This window comes from Polyodon spathula, chromosome 5, assembly GCF_017654505.1.
Source record: "Polyodon spathula isolate WHYD16114869_AA chromosome 5, ASM1765450v1, whole genome shotgun sequence".
NCBI lineage: Eukaryota > Metazoa > Chordata > Actinopteri > Acipenseriformes > Polyodontidae > Polyodon > Polyodon spathula.
In genome coordinates, this window is record NC_054538.1 from 33,376,406 (window position 1) to 33,397,534 (window position 21,129).

The 21,129-nt window shown below is 38.6% G+C and overlaps 1 protein-coding gene across 2 annotated transcripts in view; it reads right to left on the reverse strand.

Moving 5' to 3' along the window:
* ahi1 (Abelson helper integration site 1) overlaps positions 1 to 21,129 on the reverse strand; it is a 100,017-nt gene that overhangs the window by 63,944 nt on the left and 14,944 nt on the right. For both annotated transcript variants that reach the window (XM_041250412.1, XM_041250413.1), the window contains 4 exons: positions 18,376 to 18,605; positions 16,447 to 16,553; positions 9,063 to 9,181; positions 8,604 to 8,734 (listed from right to left, as the gene is read on the reverse strand). In XM_041250412.1, the coding sequence (XP_041106346.1) occupies positions 8,604 to 8,734; positions 9,063 to 9,181; positions 16,447 to 16,553; positions 18,376 to 18,605 (587 nt within the window). The remainder of the gene's footprint in view (positions 1 to 8,603; positions 8,735 to 9,062; positions 9,182 to 16,446; positions 16,554 to 18,375; positions 18,606 to 21,129) is intronic.

A 21,129-nucleotide genomic window follows, 5' to 3' on the forward strand; every position in this document is an offset into this window, starting at 1 on the left:
TGGTACTGGATATATACAGATTATACACATTTCAGACTTTTAACTGACTTGGGCTTTGGGTGACCATTTCATTAAAATTGACAAGATTTACATTTTCATTTAAAAATTAAATTTCTGAATGCAATTCACTTATGATTATCAGCTTATATAAGTACACGTATCATATAATGAAATATTAAGTGTTTATAGACAAGTGTATACAGTTAAAAGCATAGATAATCATGAAAAACCTGGTTTCAAGCAGGTGTACTCAAACTTTTGACTGGTACTGTGTGTGTGTATATATATATATATATATATATATATATATATATATATATATATATATATATATATATATATATTTTAATTCACGTGCAGTTGTACCGAGACTCCAATTGAATGATTGATTAGCAATTGAGTCTTGGTACAGCTGCATAAAAGCTGCATGTCTTCACCCACTCGGGGTTGTGTGTTCGGTGAGTGGAGAACGGGATTGGAGACAGTGGTAATAGTGATAAATTGTAAGAATAATAGTTAAAACATCTGCTCACCCTGTTTTGTGTAGGGTTAGTCCGTTTTTGTTTGTCTATTTATTTTGGCGAAAGTGCCATGTCCTGTTTTTTGTTTGTTACAACCGTTTATTTTCTGTCTGTCTGACTGTTCATTCATTAAATGCTGAGCGAGACCATTCGCTCAGCTCCACCAAACTCCACCTCTCTCTTTGTTTATTTTCCTGTTTCTGGTCAGACGTCCCCCACTCCGGCCGTCTTTGTGACAGTTACTTAATAAGAACTAATTTGTAACTGAGATCAAATAGCATTACCACTGGTACCAAGTGGAAAGTGAACCACGGCTCAAGAAGGAACTAAAACTATAGAAATCGCTGGAATGGATGACACAATCGATGACAGTGACATTTCTGCCACCACAATTACTGTATGAGGGGAAGAACATTGGTTGCCACCCATGTTACAAATTTCCACCGGACTTTGACGTATGGCATACACAGACTCACTGGAGTAAAGAAGAAACAATGCTTCGTTACATTGAACACATTACTGTGCCTTATGTGAGCTTTGTCAGACAACGTTTGGGTTTAAGAGCAACACACTCAGCTTTAGTAATTTTTTACATGTTTAGAGCAGAGAAGCCCATATGTGTAGGCAAAGCTGCAAGAGCACCATGTCCGATGTGTTTTCATCCCACAAATACCACTGACAAATTAAAGCCACAAGATCTTTGTGTGAACAAGCCAATGAAGGATGAGGTGAAAAACAGTTTCCAAGACTGGTATGCAGAACAGGTTAAAGCAGCACTGGATAGGGGAAGGAATGTGTCAAATGTCAAAATGCCCCGGAATAGACGGTTTGGCAGTTCATTCCTGGATCAGCTGGAAATCGGCCATTCAGAACTGGGGCGGAGTTACAATACCAGAAGTCATCGTCTTAGTGCGGTAGGACGATGTGTCAGTCATGGATTGGAGGGCATGTGATTGCACTTGCTACCGAAGGGGGCATGACAGAATATATCAGGGGATGTGGCAATCTGTTCCTTTGTTATGGTTATGAAAGGACCAGTGAAGGAGTACTGTGTCATAAAGAAACTGTGTGTTTTTGTGTGTGGTTTTGTTTCTCTATTAAACTGTTACGTTTGCCGTTTAAAGAAGGCTAATATCTGGGAGCTGTAGCTAAACAGCCAGCAATTAAACCCGGACTACACTTCATTGCGCACCTATAAACCTGTAAATCACCACTTTCACTAAGAGCATTCACTCTGGACTTGTGACCGTGTTGTGTTTGTGCATGTCTTGTTTAGTGTCTACTATTATTTTGGGACTGAGCCCCGTGGTTTACCTGCGTGCTACACATTGTTGTGTAGAGCCAGGTATTATTATTTCTGGTTGCAAAACAAGCAACCCAGCGAAATAAAGAGCTGTTTAACTGTGAACTGTTGTTTCAAATCATTCCTGCACACTGCAAACCACTTTGCCACAGGAATGTAATAAACAAGAAACAAAAAATGTGAGTTTTTATCCCCTTCACTTTACAGTGCTATTTCCACGTTTGTTTTCTTTGACGTTGTAGCAGGGCCATAGGAAAGCCCTGCTATTTAATCGTATTGTTTGTTTATTTTTAGAAGGGGGTCTCCCCCTCCGCCCCTGTGTTATTTTGTATTTGTTTATTGTTTTATATTTGTGTATAGATGATGGCGAACCACCGTGCATTTTGTTTTGTATTGTTTTGCAGCGTGGATTAAAAACTCGTGCAGAAGGTGGCCATCTTCCGAATTAATTAAGTGATTCATTTGTTGCTAATTGGGAGATGGTCACCTGTATAAATACCTGCAGCTCCCTTCACTCCGGGTGGCTGTACGGAGGCGAGAGCGAGAGCGAGATATTGATATTTAAAACACAGAATCACTGACAGCAATCTGCCCAGCCTGACCTGTGTGTATTTTAGTATTGTGTTCGAGATTTATTTTGTTTAATTGTTTTATTTTGCTCTGTGAGCAGTGTTTATTTTTGTTTAAATATTCTATTTATTTTAGTTTGCTTTCAAATAAAATGGCTCATGCGCCACTGCACCATACCCATCAGTTGTTGTTCCTCCTTCTGGTCTGAGTGACCGCAACGCCATTTCCTGCCACAGACGTGTTTAAAGTTAACATTTCAGTTCTGTTGCTTGTTAAGCTACAAAGAGGTACAAATAAACTTCATGTTATTATTTTATGAAAATGGGGTAAAGTAAGGCCTACACAAGGTATTCTTCTACTCTGGGATATTTTTCTACTTTAACATGTTCATATTGTAACGTCTTGCTGTAAATTATAAGGCACACACACAGGGGCCACGCCCCCCTGCCCCTATGCTGTCTCTGAATATTTAAATTATATTTAAATATCATTTGGATAAACCTCTTACACTTGAATTCAATCATTGTAGCATCGTTATTTCATGCTTTATTTGGTCTACACAGAATAAATTAAACGATGTGACAGACTCAACAACTCTTTTTTTTAAACTTAAACTTCCAGCTTCAGTTTTTTACTTCTTACGATGCATTTTTTTAACAAAAGGTTTTTTTACCGGAGGTCTTCAGGAATTTCTTTTGATCGTGGCATGATGTGCCTCTAGAACCTGTGTGCTGACAACTTCACACTGATGGTAAGGGCCAAAGTTAGCCGGATTTATATTGGGCAGGGCTGGCCCAAATGAGGCCTGATTATTAACCGAAGTATTCAAACAGCTGACCCTAACTATCCCTTTAATTGGGTTGAGTTAACTAGAGGTGCAATAACTTTTTCACACCTGAAAAAAATGCAACCTGAAGATTGCATGTTTGCTTACCTTGCACACCAAACAAATGAAAGAAACACCAAACTTTGGTGTCATTTTTTCTCTCAGACTCCCTCTATATACTAATACAACCCACAAAAAGATCTGACCGAATTAAATGTGCAAAAATACAAATCAGACAGGAGACAAATACTTTTTCACAGCACTGTATATACACAGTAGAGAGTCAATTATTCGATCTTTGATCAACCGAACGTACCTGTAATCGCACAACGAATTACGTGTGGTGTACTACGCAACCAGCTTCTGCTGTTAAAACATCAATGAGATTTAGCTGCCAAAAAAAGGACAGCACTGAGGCAAATGAAAGTTACAGAATTATTCAGACCAAAACCATAGATGGAGCACTGTCTGCTTTAAATTGTTGCAGTTAAGCAAATTAAAATAGTCACTCCATTCCTGTTTTTCATCTGTTTCGTCAGTAAGGGCTGTCTATGTTATTAAGCAATTAAGAACTTTTATTAATTTCAATTGCAATTTTATACAATGCCTTAACAGCAAGTAATCATGTCAAAGTTGTACTGAATTGTATTCTTTAATGATTGTCAAAGTTTGGTATGGTACGTTTAAATTACATTACCTTAACCGTATGTGTTAAAGTATTATTGAATTGCATTAATTTAATGATTTGTAAAGCTCTGCCTAATGCGATAGAATAGGTTACTAGCTATATATCATCAGTAAGTACATGTGTATGTTAACTTTATTCTATACATTATTAAAGGTAGAGTAATTGTTAATACTTGTTCAATTATCCATACAAATGGATTATACAAACTAGTATCAGTCCCATTAGTTTGGATAATTGACTCTCTACTGTGTGTGTGTCTGTCTGACTGTGTGTCTGTGTGCACGTGTATATATTATATATATAAGGTATATACCACAACAGGCCGTGTGGTTCCCATGATATATACCAGGCTTGCGGTGGTGATAAGTCCCGAGTAGTTAACAGAGGGCTTTTAGCCACCCCCAGAAGTGGTATACATCATCAGACCCACACGGCCTGCAGTGGTTTATACCACTTATAACATGGTCATTTGTGGGAAGAAAAATAATTAAAATAATTAAAACATATTTAAATTAAGACAAAACCAGAAACTTGATTGTGTATACATCCGCAGTGTAATATAGTCTCACATTTTATTTAATTTAATTCATCGTTCGCTTATTAAAAATAACTTGCAGAAATTCACAATAAACGAACGTGCATCGCAAGTGCCATCTCTCTAGACATTAGAGGCCTGACAACAAGCTGTGATGATGGGCGGAGTTTCAAATGACACTAAAGGGAGCAGCAGGGTATGGTAGAAGGTGCCAGGCGTGCTGGTTTGAGTGTGTCAAGAACTTCAACAGTGCTAGGTTTTTCACGCTCAACAGTTTCCCCTGTGTAGAGCATCAAGGATGGTCCACCACCCAAAGGGCATCCAGCCAATGGCAGGCCAGTGGTCAAGACCGACTCATTGATGAAAGAGGCCAAAGGAGGCTGACATGAATTGTACAGAGCAACAGACGGGCTACAGTTAGTCAACTGACAGTCCAGTATAACATTGGTGTCGAAAGACCCATAAAAGAATGCACAACTTGTCGTACCTTGACACGAATGCGGTATGACAGCCGACGACCTAACAGAGTTCCACTTCTTTCAGCAAAACACCAGAAACTGCGGTTGCAGTGGGCTAAGGAACGAAAACACCGGAGGATTGGAAAAACATTGCTTGGTCTGATGAATCCCGGTTCCTGATGTTTCATGGTGATGGGAGGACTAGGTATGGAGAAAACCACGAGTACATGCCGCGTGTCAACATTGCAGGCTGGTGGTGGTTGTGTGGTGGTGTGATGGTGTGGAGTGTGTTTTCATGGCACACATTGGACCCCTTGATAAAAGTGTAGCAACGTTTGAATGCCACAGGATATCTGAACATAACTGCCAATCAGGTGCATCCCTTCATGGCAGCAGTGTATCCATCTGCTAATGGATTTTTCTCAGCAGGATAATGCAGCATGCCACAAGGCTAGGATTGTCCAGGAATGGTTCCACAAACATGACAGTGAATTCAGCTTACTGCAGTGGCCTGACCAGTCACCAGATATCAATCCAATTGAGCAGCTGTGGGATGAGATGGAACAAGCTATTCCGAGTAGAGATCCACTACCAGCCAACTTGACACAACTGTGGGAAGCATTGGAATCAACATGGGCCAGCATCCCTGTGGAACGCTTTCGACACCTTGTCGATGAAGTGAGACTGTTCTGAGGACAAAAGGGGGTGCAACTCAATATCAGGAAGGTGTTCCTAATGTTTTGTACACTCAGTGTATAAAAGGCACACATACTGTACTACGTTTTCATCCTTTTGGATCTAAAAATATGTTTTTGTTGGTTGTCGGACACCCTCACGTCCAAATCGTGCCAGATTAAGTTGACAATCGAACCAGATTTTATGCACCAATCCAACCAGTAGCTCAGTTTCAAGCAGATACTTCAAATCCAGGCTGGTAATTCTAGGGGTGGTACCTGGCCTTGATGTACATTATTGCTGGTTTTAAACTCGCTGTCAGCGGAGATGTTAAAACCTCTACTGCTAAATTATGTATTTAGTCCAGCTCAGCGTTATAATACTGGAGACTGAGTACCGGTCCCCTGTTGAACTTCTTGCAGCTTTCTCGCAGAGGGCAGCAGGTTTTCCTCAAGGATTGCCTGACCTAGGCAGGTTCTTGGTGGTGCCATACACCTTCCACTTCTTAATAAACGTCTTGACTGTGCTCCAAGGGATATTCAAGGCCTTGATATTTTTTTATACCCATTCCCTGATCTGTACCTCTCAACAACTTTGTCCCGGAGTTCTTTTGAAAGCACCTTGGTGCTAATGGTTGAGTCTTTGCTTTGAAATGCACTACCCAGCAGAAGGAACCTACAGGAACTGCTGAATTTATCCTGAAATCATGTGAATCACTACAATTTAACAATGGTGGAGGCCACTTAACCTGGTGTGCAATTTTGAAGTCAATTGGTTACACCTAAGCTAATTTAGGATTGCTATTACAAGGGGGGTGGACACTGATCCAACCAAGCTATTTCAGTTCTTATTTTTAATTAATTTTCTACAAATTTCTAGAATATTTTTTCACTTGGAGTAGGATGTCATGTGGTAGGATGTATTGATAATGTGTAAATAAATAAAAAAATAAATACTTTAATGCATTTTAATTCCAGACTATAAGGCAACAAAAGGTGAACATTTGGAAAGGGGGTGTAGACTTTCTACAGGCACTGTGTGTGTATATATATATATATATATATATATATATATATAAGAGCCAGCTGTCCAACGTTTCGATATGTTGTACATATCTTTCTCAAGGGAGCCTCTATACAGTACTATGCAAAAGTTTTAGGCCGGTGTGAAAAAATGCTGTAAAATAAGAATGCTTTCAAAAATAGACATGTTAATAGATTGTATTTATCAATTAACTAAATGCAAAGTGAGTGAACAGAAGAAAAATCTAAATCAAATCCATATTTGGTGTGACCACCCTTTGCCTTCAAAACAGCATCAATTCTTCTAGATACACTTGCACAAAGTCAGGGATTTTGTAGGCATATAGTCAGGTGTATGATTAAACAATTATACCAACCAGGTGCTAATGATCATCAATTCAATATGTAGGTTGAAACACAATCATTAACTGAAACAGAAACAGCTGTGTAGGACGAATAAAACTGGGTGAGGAACAGCCAAACTCAGCTAACAAGGTGAGGTTGCTGAAGACAGTTTACTGTCAAAAGTCATACACCATGGCAAGACTGAGCACAGCAACAAGACACAAGGTAGTTATACTGCATCAGCAAGGTCTCTCCCAGGCAGAAATTTCAAGGCAGACAGGGGTTTCCAGATGTGCTGTCCAAGCTCTTTTGAAGAAGCACAAAGAAAAGGGCAACGTTGAGGACCGTAGACGCAGTGGTCGGCCAAGGAAACTTACTGCAGCAGATGAAAGACACATCATGCTTAATTCCCTTCGCAATCGGAAGATGTCCAGCAGCGCCATCAGCTCAGAATTGGCAGAAAACAGTGGGACCCTGGTACACCCATCTACTGTCTGTTGAAGTCTGGTCAGAAGTGGCCTTCATGGAAGACTTGCGGCCAAAAAGCCATACCTCCGACGTGAAAACATGGCCAAGCGACTCAACTATGCAAGAAAACACAGGAACTGGGGTGCAGAAAAATGGCAGCAGGTGCTCTGGACTGATGAGTCAAAATTTGAAATATTTGGCTGTAGCAGAAGGCAGTTTGTTCGCCGAAGGGCTGGAGAGCGGTACACAAATGAGTGTCTGCAGGCAACAGTGAAGCATGGTGGAGGTTCCTTGCAAGTTTGGGGCCGCATTTCTCCAAATGGGGTTGGGGATTTGGTCAGAATTAATGGTCTCCTCAATGCTGAGAAGTACAGGCAGATACTTATCCATCATGCAATACCATCAGGGAGGAATCTGATTGGCCCCAAATTTATTCTGCAGCATGACAACGACCCCAAACATACAGTGAAAGTCATTAAGAACTATCTTCAGCATAAAGAAGAACAAGGAGTCCTGGAAGTGATGGTATGGCCCCCACAGAGCCCTGATCTCAACATCGAGTCTGTCTGGGATTACATGAAGAGAGAGAAGCAACTGAGGCTGCCTAAATCCACAGAAGAACTGTGGTTAGTTCTCCAAGATGTTTGGGCCAACCTACCTGCCAAGTTCCTTCAAATTATGCTGTTTTGAAGGCAAAGGGTGGTCACACCAAATATGGATTTGATTTAGATTTTTCTTCTGTTCACTCACTTTGCATTTAGTTAATTGATAAATACAATCTATTAACATGTCTATTTTTGAAAGCATTCTTACTTTACAGCATTTTTTCACACCTGCCTAAAACTTTTGCACAGTACTATGTGTGTGTGTGTGTATATATATATATATATATATATATATATATATATATATATATATATATATATATATATATATATATATTATTTTCTTAGTCGGTTTTATACTATATTCTAGCTTGTTGTAATGCATCCAGGCCATTCCACTTTTCAGCAAACTAGTTACTGTGAAAAACAGGGTTCTTGAGGACACTCAAAGTGAAAGACTGCCTTGAACTTTTGTTTATTGGTTCATGGCAATGCTCCGCTTATTTTATTTAAAGAATTATATTGGGGGGGGGAGAATTATGAGGGCAACAAATATGCAACATTAAACCAGTATACAAATGACTTGCCTGTATTAGCATTCCAAACATAGGCCATCCCATCTTCACTTCCTGAAAAAAGGAAGCTTCCGCATGGACTAAAAGTACTGTGGATTTTCTCTCTGTAGTTAGTAGCACCTGTGTATTTCTTCGTAGTCAATCTAGAAGAGACAATAAAACACTAATTTGTACAATACTGATTAAGAGTTTCAAAACTACATTTACTCTTCATTATCTTTATTAACACTTCTTGATTAGAAACTTCCACTAAACCTGAAATAACAATAAGTTCCCTGCTTGTCAATTTCACTGTACACATGAACCATTATTTAACCTAGAATCTTGGCCTCAAAAATACAAACCAACACTTCAGTGGAATGGGTATTTATAATGAATCACACAATGTCATACCTATTGCTTTGCCCGTACAATAATAGTTACAACTATGACTGGTTATAAATAAACATGATTTAAAATAAGTGCATTTACATTCTCAGGTCCATTACTCTAAGAATACTGTCCTTGGCGTGGATTAGCAAACGACGACCATTTGGATGCACCTCCAAGTGATTCACAGGAACTCCTTTTAAGTCAGTCTCCTGTATCTCCTATGGAAAGAGAAATACATTTGCCATAAACAGGACATTTGATGAATAAGTCACTTGAAATCTAAACCTCAGCCAGGGGTTCACTTGTTCCAGATCCCAGATACACTACCTTTTCACAAATGATGAACAATATAATGTAAACTGTAACTGAAACACCAAAAAACAGATTAGTTGGCCCACCACTGCTATTGTTAAAACCTGCAGATGATGTTAAAGCATGGCTAGGCAAAGGTAGGTATGCAGCATACAACATCAGCAAAGCAAGAAACCCACAAGCAAATGAGAACTTGATGCATATATGCTACTGTAAATCAAGGTCAGTACATTAGGACTAGAAACAAAATCCAGTACCTTCTCGTTTACAAATTAAACCCTGACCTCAGCAAATGTTTTCTAAAGATTCAAACTAAGAACTTTGAGAAACTCTGAGACTTTAACACTCTTGATTTTAGGCCTGTTTTAGTTTTAAATGAGCATGTTCACTTTACATATTACTTTTTTTCAGGATCCTTAACTTTGGACATCATGAAGGTTTGTGTTCGAGGCTCTATCCAAGCACCTATGAGAATTATTTTGGATATTTAAATCAAGTCATGATTTAAAACTTAATTAGGATTTAATATCACTGACAAGTCTAATTAGTAATAGTGCATTTTTAAATAGAAATGTAATTCTGTGTAGCTCCCAATACAATTTCCCAGTCCACAGTCTATAGTTAATGACACTATATTTGGACTCCTCATTTTCTAGTCCAAAACAAAAATGACAAAAGATGATGAGGGTGACATAAAGGTGACATATTTGTAAAGTCTTGGATAGCAACTGTAATTATACATATTTTCATTTTTATTAGTAATTAATAGTCTCTACTGTAGGCAGAGGGTGGGGAATGTATGCACATTTAACAGACCAAATCATCTGCATACATTATATGGCAATAGGTTAAAAATCTGGGAAGATACTGTGATAAAGACAGAAAGAATCAATGCTGTAAATCTCCCTCCCAATCAGAACGGGCACCGGGTAAGGTTGGTAGTACACTTCCTTATAGACGTGTTGACTCGACGGTGGGCGGAAACCAGAAGTTGGCCATCTTGGGGAAGTGCGTAACTGCAACTCCACTGGGATCAGATACGAGTCAGGCAGCGATTGGATAAACCATGGCAACAGGCTGGTTGCAGGGAGGAGTTTGGTGGTACAAAAGGGATGCAGTTGCATGAGTACGGCCCCCTTGTGCTGAAACGGGCTATACGGCCAGAGCCTGTATTTGTTGTTTTTGATTTGTTTGTTGTTGCAGAGGAGTGAGACAGAGAACAGGAGCTGCAGCCCTGGAGCCAGCTCACAACTGCATTTCACCACATCACTGCACATAACATGGAAGAACGGACAGTTGGACCAGATCCAGCATGACCAGAGAGCACAGTTTCATGCAAGGAGGATTGTGGTACAGGAGTGTTATTATTTTTGTTATTGTTTGAGACTGCAACCCCTCTGTTGCACCAGTTGTACCAGTGTTGCTGGTATAGGGGCAACCTGCTTTATTTTTGTAATTACTTTCGTTTTCATATATTAATAAAACACTGATGTTTTTGGGAATAAACCCTTGTAGTTAGTGTAAATTTCACCACACTGCACTCACCATCCTTGTCACAATACCATTTGCTATAATGCGCTTAGATTCCAACAAGAACTCAAACCAGTCCAAACATGTAGAATTTGTATACTGCAGTGAGAAAGTCAGACAGACAGTCTATGGCAAAAAATAAAATAAAACAAATAACTCTGCACTATGGACTTCAAAAACATTACTTTCTTGAGTGATTCATGAAACAATTCTGGACTGCATACCTCGGCTCACAGTGGGAAACTAAGGCCCCTCGGGAAGAACTGTAGTTACCTCCAACGGATTCGGGCATTATAGTCTTCTGTTGGCAACTACTACTTTCCCCACTTGCCACAAGCGCAATGTTTTTCTGTGTTGCTCTACTAATTTTCACCAAGTTCTCCACAATGGTGAAGGCTTTGAAAAATGTACTTGTGCAAGACAATGCAGCATGATTACTTTGAACGTATGCTTGTAAAGGAATCTGTGGTTGGTCAGGGAGACAATTACATTTATATTAACATACACTAATAGCATTGTCTCCTGGCACAATTTCACTTCTGCTGTGGAAAGAAAACCGTGACCCGTCAAAACATAAAGGATTATGTAGCACATGAATATCTGTGCAAAATTATTCTGAATTTTAGAAATCTGCAATCACGCCTTTTCATCTAGGTTTGGCATTGATTAAATGGGAATCAGCGTTATAGTGCACTTTAAATATAGTGTTTATGTCTAAGTAAAGGGTAGGGTCTGGCATTTAAATATCTATGCGTTTTCAAATAAAATATCCTTATTTATGTCTTGCTGAAACAGTATATTTATAACCTGTTTATATTACTGTTAAGTATAAACATTTTGTATAAACAAATGTCCACATAAATCCTGCAGTAAAATGTTATTATTTTAGCCTTGTGAACTTTTAAAAGGGCTGACAGGTATTCTACCAGTGACCGTGTGTTTGTAGGTCATTCAGGCGTGCACTGGAAGCTGAAAAACGAATGAAAGCAATGGAAACAGCAGTAAGTACAGCATACTCATCTGTAAAGGGAGCCATTACTACAGAAATGAGAAGTGTTTATTCTATGGCCAAGACACTGATGGATAGCCATAATCTTTAGCAGCAACTTCAACTGCAGGTTCAAAATGTATGTATTATTATTTTTCTAGCAAGTTTTGTTTCTAAGGCTACATTAAGGCTCATGTAACATAGTACTCATTTTGTTTCTGTTTTGCAGAACTGCACATTGTTGAATCCAGTCAAGCACTCAGTAATGCAAGGTGCAGGAATGTATACTCAGTAAATTATTTCTACAAAGCAGTAGTAGTAGCAAGCACTGTACAAGAAGGATTCCTCATGGAACTGGAGAGATCATCTTGAAAGGTGTATTTTCTGCAACTTGATGAGGGTACAGATGTATCAAATAAGAGCACTTCAATGATTCACATTTGATTTATTGATTCCAATGGGCATGTACAATCCAAATTCCTTGGTGTATCTGAGCTCAGTAACTAAAGCTGAGAACATCTATAGCAGGGTAAAAGAAAATGATAAAATAAAAGAAATGGGAAAACAAAAAGCTGGCCGTTCTATAAACTGACAGTGGTGACAAGCTGCAAAAAAAGATGTAACCACTACAGCAAAAACAGACCACCCTTGCCTAGTTTCCACATATTGTCTCGCTCATAGCTTAGCTTCAGAAAAGACAGCAACACACTGCCATACCTTGTGTCTTACATTTCAACTGTAAATAAACATGGAAAACTGTTATCACCCAAATTCTGCTACATGCTTGAGCACAACAAAGAGGTTCTTAGAGCCTGCAAAAAAATGTAAACATGTTTTCTTTACTCATTGGCTGTCTTTTTCAGAAACTGTGGAAGCCCTACAAGGTTGCATTGGGGCTATAATGTCTGTTCTTGCACAAATGGAAGAGAACAAATTACCAGAAGACAGTTGCAGCTAGTTGTCTGAAGAAAATGCGAACATGTTTGTGGCTTGCACTTTTTGGCAAATGCTGTGAGAATCTTGGGGATCCTGTCTAAGCTTTTCCAGAAGCGTGGTGTATTCTTCAGAGAGGCTAGACAGCAACTGAATAGCATAGCAGAAGCCCTCCTTGGTTCCTGGAACATACCTTGACGGATTTTTGGCACAGATGCCAAAAGCACCTGAAGGGTGCCAGTCTGTATTTAGGACTGTGACAGAAATACAATGATTCTTGTTTGTAAATCTCCTGCCTGACCAGTGAGGGTGCTAAGCAGCGAGAACACGGTTCTTTGGACGGGCTGGTCTGATAGTTCTTTCCCAGAGGGAAGTTGGCCACTCTGGAAGGTGGCGAGACTCCATTGCAAGAACGCATTGATCCATAAGGGAAACGATGTGGCAACTGCAGATTACAGAGGTGGTTGCACTCATTTACCAAGGGTCATGTGTGACAACATAAAAGGGGACGGAGAATCGTAATCTGTTCCTTTGCATTGGTTTGTTGTGGACAGAACTGAGAACGACTAAAATGAAAGTAACCAGAAACTATCACGAGTGTTGTTTTGTTTGTTTGTAATTGTCTTCAGAGCACACCAAGACAGGAACACAAAATATTTTTTATGTAAAGGTCGTTCTACCTCAGAAGTATTCATGGCTATACAAATACTCCCTATGCAATTTGCCTTACAACTGCATCTACATCTGTAGAGTGTGAGCAGGGATTGAGTGCTCATAACATCAAATCAGCAGAGCAAAACCATCTAAAAACTGGAACATACACAGCCTCATGACAATATTAATCGAAGCTCCACCTGATCTTGGACAGTTCGACTTTGAGACTTTGCTTTTCAACACTGGACTACCAAAAGACAGACATGGTTTCATGAACACTGTCAAGAACAAGTTATTAACAGCAGTAGAAGATATTCAGTAATTTCATCTGGAGTAATTAGAGTAAAACCCTATCAAGAACACGATCAGACTACTTTGACTAACATTGACCTATATTATTTGTGTTTCGGGAAACTTGTAGCGAGTGTGGTGTTTCGGCGCGAGGGCTGTTGGACACAGTTATAGTCTTATAACCTGTTCTGCTGTATAATAAAGGGCCGCTATATATATATATATATATATATATATATATATATATATATATATATACACACACATACACACACACACACACACATATTGTAAGGTGACATTGGTTTTATGTTGGGAAATATTTAAAAAAAAAAAAAAAAACTGAAATATCTTGCTTGCATAAGTATTCAACCCCCACACATTAATATTTGGTAGAGCCATCTTTCACTGCAATAACAGCTTTAAGTCTTTTGGGGTAAGTATGTACCAGCTTTGCACACAGTGTCGGAGTGATTTTGGCCCATTCTTCTTGGCAGATTTGCTCCAGGTTGTTCAGGTTGGTTGGACGACGCTTGTGGACCGCAATTTTCAAATAGTGCCACAGATTCTCAATGGGATTGAGATCAGGACTTTGACTGGGCCACTGTAGGACATTCATCTTTTTGTTCTTGAGCCACTCCAATGTTGCTTTGGCCTTGTGCTTGGGATCATTGTCCTGCTGAAAGTTGAATTTCCTCCCAAGCTTCAGTTTTTTAGCAGACTGAAGCAGATTCTCTTGCAGTATTTTCCTGTATTTTGCTCCATCCATTCTTCCTTCAATTGTAACAAGATGCCCAGTCCCTGCTGATGAGAAGCATCCCCACAGCATGATGCTGCCACCACCATACTTCACTGTAGGGATGGTGTGTCTTGAGGCATGGGCAGTGTTAGGTTTGCGCCACACATAGCACTTTGAGTTTTGGCCAAAAAGCTCTATCTTGGTCTCATCTGACCACAAAACCTTTTCCCACATCGCAGCTGGGTCACTCTCATGCTTTCTGGCAAACTCCAGACGTGCTTTCAGATGGTACGTTTTGAGTAATGGCTTCTTTCTTGCCACCCTCCCATATAGGCCAGTGTTATGCAGAGCTCTTGATATGGTTGACTGGTGCACCATTACTCCACTCCCAGCCACTGAACTCTGTAGCTCCTTCAAAGTGATTGTTGGCCTCTCTGTGGTTTCTCTCACAAGTCTCCTTCTTGTTTGAGTGCTGGGTTTTGAGGGACGGCCTTTTCTTGGCAGTGCCTGGGTGGTGTGATGCAGCCTCCACTTCCTGATTATTGATCCAACTGTGCTCACTGGGATATCCAAACACTTGGATATTATTTTGTACCCTTTCCCTAATCTATGCATTTGTATTACTTTATCTCTAACTTCTGTAGAATGCTCTTTGGTCTTCATTTTCCTTCATATTCACAGCCTTACCAATGATCATTCAACAGTGGGGTTTTTATCCAGAAAATGTGACAGGAACTTTAATGGTTCACAGGTGGAGGCCAATGGTAAGGTAATTGTGTCCTCGTTAGGGCAATTTCTTTCATCGGTGCAAACTGGGAGCTTCCACAGCATAGGGGTTGAATACTTATGCAAGCAAGATATTTCAGTTTTTTTATTTTTCTTAAAAATATTTCCCAACATAAAACCAATGTCACCTTACAATAATTGATTCTGAGTTTCAGTGTTTAAAAATAAAATATCAAAAAGAACGAAATTTCAATGTACCATTTGTAATTCGGTAATATGAGAGAATTGGTCAGGGGTCTGAATACTTTTTGCAAGCCACTGTATGTATGTATGCATGCATATTTCCCAACATAAAACCAATGTCACCTTACAATATTTGATTCTGAGTTTCAGTGTTTAAAAATAAAATATCAAAAAGAACAAAATTTCAATGTACCATTTGTAATTCGGTAATATGAGAGAATTGGTCAGGGGTCTGAATACTTTTGCAAGCCACTGTATGTATGTATGCATGCATGCATGTGTGTGTATAATATATATATATATATATATATATATATATATATATATATATATATATATAAATTGTATCTAAAACGTATCTAATATAGCTGATGTTCATACCACCTGATATCGCTTTGAGGATAAAAGTATACAGTTGGATATGTATACTTTTATGTAAATAAGCTGCTGTTCAAAGTACTTACAAGACATGAAATGTTCTGCAATATTAAAGTAGCACAACACACTATACCTAACATGTATGTTTGGGTGGTTTGTTTCACTGCAGTGTGAAAGCAAAATCAGTTCAGAAAAACTTTGAAGCAACAGAAAAACTTTCAAGTGCAATGTGAAATTAAAAGTAACAAGATCTTTTCTGTTTTTTTTTTCCAGTTAGTTTTCAAACCAACTGCAGAGGGTTAATTTCGAAACAAACACTATTAGATGTAAAAGGCCCTAAAAGAGTTAGATTGTCATATTGTCCAACATGTGTTTTGCACTGTACAAGATGAAAAGACCTGAAAAACTAAACACTATCTGGAGATGAAACAATGTACTGAGAATTGTTTGTGGTAATGGTGAACAGAAACTTTAGTTTATTTCCTAAACAATTGCAATGCAATAGGTATATCCCCCAACAGTTAATAACACTACAACCTTACTGCGGTTTGCTTTATTGGAAACTGATCAATAACATACTCAAATAGGGAACTTGCATTTCCAACCACAAAGGCAAGAACTGCTAGACAAGCATGTTTCAAATTGCAAAGAAATACCCTTCTTAGAAAAGTCATTGTTATTCCTAGTACCTTTTCAATACACCACTGCTGAGCTGGGTAGCGCCGTGAGCGTTCATTCACAAAGGTGTTCCACATGATGATCAAACCTGAGCTGTCCCCTGAAAACATTCGCAGACCTGAAACATTAAACATTTTATTTCTGTTTAGTATAGAAGAGTTTACAACAACAACATCATCAACAACAGATACTATACAAAACACACGGGTTGTGCAAGTAAGATCTACCTATGCTTGTTAAAACAACCCTTTATCTGGACCATAAAAATAAAAAAATCCTCGTTTTATTTTTTTCATTAGACAGTTAAAAAAAATGTGACAAAATAAATGTGTTATCACAAAACAAACCTTTCACAGTTCACTGAATGAATGAAAAATGTTGGATCCCCCTTGTTAGCCTTTTATTGTACTTCCTCAGGTGGGTCATCTCTTTTGAAACTTCCCATTAAAACATCACTGATTTTTGAAATCTTCCATACTGAAGCACTAGACAATGCCTCAGTTTACCAGTCATGAATCAAAGTCTGTCATATCTACTGCCTAGCCCAATTTGAATAAAACTTGGTTGCAACAGGGAAATACAACAGTAACACTACAGAATGCAAAGTAACAATGCTTTTTGCATAACAAATTAAAATCAGCCATGGGAGCGACAGCCTGTTTACACAAGTCTGAGATACATATTACCCATAAGTAGGATCCTCAATCAAAATGTGGACCCTTATGCAGTTTGTCTGTCTCTCACATTCTAATTGGTGACACAGCAACAGCCTTGAATCTTCTTCAAACTTATCACAAACTACAGACCTTTCACGTTGCAATGGGTCTAACCCAAACTGCTGATTTTACTTACATTTTTATTTATTTATTTATTTATTTATTACAAATTTTAGCTACCTGCCGTAAGTGCTTTTGGCACGGGACATTTAACGGCACGAGGCGGGCCTTACCAGACAGCAGGGCTTGAAATTAACGACAGCAATGAGGCAATTGCCGTGGGTGCCCTTCTCAATTGCCGCAATGCCCAGCAAAATGTATGTCTATTCACGGCAATTATTGCTACAGCAACTAAAGACACCTGAACATATCAAATTAGGAAGTGTCTGGATCCAAACAATAACACGATTACATGATTTGCGTGGTTAAGTCGTAAGAGCAGGAAAAAAAAAACAACACAAAACAAACAACAAACATTACCTTTTCAAGCACATGGATTTTTACCACGTGTATTAATGCCATCTCAGAAAACAGTCAGATTAATAGTTTAGAAATGTTGTTTGCAAATGATTTTCTGCCAAATAAATATAATTATAAATAGTGGATTTAATGTAGTTCACTTCAATATGGCTCAATTGCCTTGAACAATATTTCTGAGTTTTGTTTATGTAAAATACATGCCATTAAAATTGAACAAAACAGTCCAATGGCGTAGCGGTAAAATCCAATGTCTCAGAGGTTCGAACTGAATCTAGGCAGCGTCTTGGTGCAAGGCTACCCTGTCTGCCAAGCGCTGAGTTGCTCTCTGTGCAGCCTTGGTGATGGCAGCTGTGTTCCTTTGAACAGTGAAGCTGTTTGCATAAAAAATATATTTTCTGACCCTGAGGGCACAAGTCACCCTCATGCCAGCATGCCAGTAACCTGCATTTGCTGAACAAATAAAGTTATTACATTAAACTTGTTTCTGTAGCTAAATTAGCTTTCTATATGAAAAATAATACAACATCCTACACTTTGGTCTTGACTTAAGTTCAGTGGCCTTGGCGCCCTCTACAAATTAATTGAACTGAATACCATTTGACCTTGCCCTTTTTTTATTTTTTACCCAATTTAGAAGCCTGAGGACAGTAAAGCCCAGTTCTTTGGGTTCTATTGCTTAATTTGTAAATATAATGGATTAATATGCAAGACCAGAAATCTAAGAGGAATTGAAACTTTACATACCTTCTTTATCAAAACACACTGTGTTAATGAAGCTCTTGTGTCCATCAAATTCTTGAAGCAACTGTCCATTAACATCTTTCACTTTCACGTTCCACACGCGAATCACACAATCATAGCCTCCTGTCACTGCCAAATACTGTGCAAAGGGGTGATACTGTGCAGCGTAGATAAATGCAGGGTGTGGGAGAACCTTTTCAGCAAGGACTTGAAATGTTTCAACATTCCATATTCTAAAAGAGGAAAAAAATATAAATATTTACAAACTAAACCATATGGATCATAGCCACATATCTAGACCATATAAAAAGATGTAATTTCACCAGTATTAAAATATAAAAATGAACTTATTCAGGAATTACCTGAATTTTTGTTTGTATGTGTGTGTGTGTATATACAGCTCTGGAAAAAATTAACAGACCACTGCAAAATTATCAGTTTCTCTGGTTTTACTATTTATAGGTATGTGTTTGGGTAAAATGAACATTTTTGTTTTATTCTATAAACTACTGACAACATTTCTCCCAAATTCCAAATAAAAATATTGTCACTTAGAGCATTTATTTGCAGAAAATAACAACTGGTCAAAATAACAAAAAAGATATCAGACCTCGAATAATGCAAAGAAAATAAGTTCATATTCATTTTTAAACAACACAATACTAATGTTTTAACTTAGGAAGAGTTCAGAAATCAATATTTGCTGGAATAACCCTGATTTTCAATCACAGCTTTCATGCGTCTTGGCATGCTCTCCATCAGTCTTTCACATTGATGTTGGGTGACTTTATGCCACTCCTGGCGCAAAAATTCAAGCAGCTCGGCTTTGTTTGATGGCTTGTGACCATCCATCTTCCTCTTGATCACATTCCAGAGGTTTTCAATGGGGTTCAGGTCTGGAGATTGGGCCGGCCATGACAGGGTCTTGATCTGGTGGTCCTCCATCCACACCTTGATTGACCTGGCTGTGTGGCATGGAGCATTGTCCTGCTGGAAAAACCAATCCTCAGAGTTGGGGAACATTGTCAGAGCAGAAGGAAGCAAGTTTTCTTCCAGGACAACCTTGTACTTGGCTTGATTCATGTGTCCTTCACAAAGACAAATCTGCCCGATTCCAACCTTGCTGAAGCACCCCCAGATGAGTCCAATTTTCAGCTTTGCCCAACACCTGGTCGTCTAATGGTTAGACGGAGACCTGGAGAGGCCTACAAGCCACAGTGTCTCGCACCCACTGTGAAATGTGGTGGAGGATCGGTGATGATCTGGGGGTGCTTCAGCAAGGCTGGAATCGGGCAGCTTTGGCATGAATCAAGCCAAGTACAAGGTTGTCCTGGAAGAAAACTTGCTTCCTTCTGCTCTGACAATGTTCCCCAACTCTGAGGATTGGTTTTTCCAGCAGGACAATGCTCCATGCCACACAGCCAGGTCAATCAAGGTGTGGATGGAGGACCACCAGATCAAGACCCTGTCATGGCCAGCCCAATCTCCAGACCTGAACCCCATTGAAAACCTCTGGAATGTGATCAAGAGGAAGATGGATGGTCACAAGCCATCAAACAAAGCCGAGCTGCTTGAATTTTTGCGCCAGGAGTGGCATAAAGTCACCCAACATCAATGTGAAAGACTGGTGGAGAGCATGCCAAGATGCATGAAAGCTGTGATTGAAAATCAGGGTTATTCCACCAAATATTGATTTCTGAACTCTTCCTAAGTTAAAACATTAGTATTGTGTTGTTTAAAAATGAATATGAACTTATTTTCTTTGCATTATTCGAGGTCTGACAACACTGCATCTTTTTTGTTATTTTGACCAGTTGTCATTTTCTGCAAATAAATGCTCTAAATGACAATATTTTTATTTGGAATTTGGGAGAAATGTTGTCAGTAGTTTATAGAATAAAACAAAAATGTTCATTTTACCCAAACACATACCTATAAATAGTAAAACCAGAGAAACTGATAATTTTGCAGTGGTCTTTCAATTTTTTCCAGAGCTGTATATATATATAAATATATAATATACAATATATAAACAACTGAAATGAGGACAAGTTAAAAAAAAAAAAAAAATGAAATATCCACTGCCAAGAGGTTGATAAAAAAAAAAAAAAAAATTTCAAAATAAATTATTTTCTTCTTAATAATTGTGATAGAAACCAAAGTAAACCACATGCATTTAATAACAGTTTCATATTTATTTAAGTATCTATCCGTAAAGGGGGCGTCCTGATCTTAGTGCAAGATCAAAATACTAAGAATTCAAATAGGGCTTTTGTGTATGAACGTTAAGAATATCAAACCTTTAACAGCATAATAAAGTCTACTTAGTGTATTTCTGCCTATAAAAAGCACATTAGGTCGTGTTTTAATTATTTAAATAATCTAAGTGATATTTAGATGGGCTAAATCACAGTGCAATGCAAGCACTACCACTAAATATGGCACTCTCAATAGGATCCTGCAGAAAAATAAAGTAGAATCACTTCCGAGTTTACGTTTGTCTGGCTAAAATAACATCTCTGTTGAACTGTATTTTAAAGGGCCAGAACACAAGACTTTGAAATAACAACTGTACTTCACAGCATACAGTACTTCTTACCAGCGAGTCATTTTTTGGAACCATAAGTGACATACTGGGCCTTAAGCACTAACACTAAGGTCTCCTTCTGGGGCACTAGGTGAGCACCAACAAACACAATCAGACTTTGCCAGCCTATGACGGGATTTTGGTGCCATGGAAAAGAATAAAGGAACATG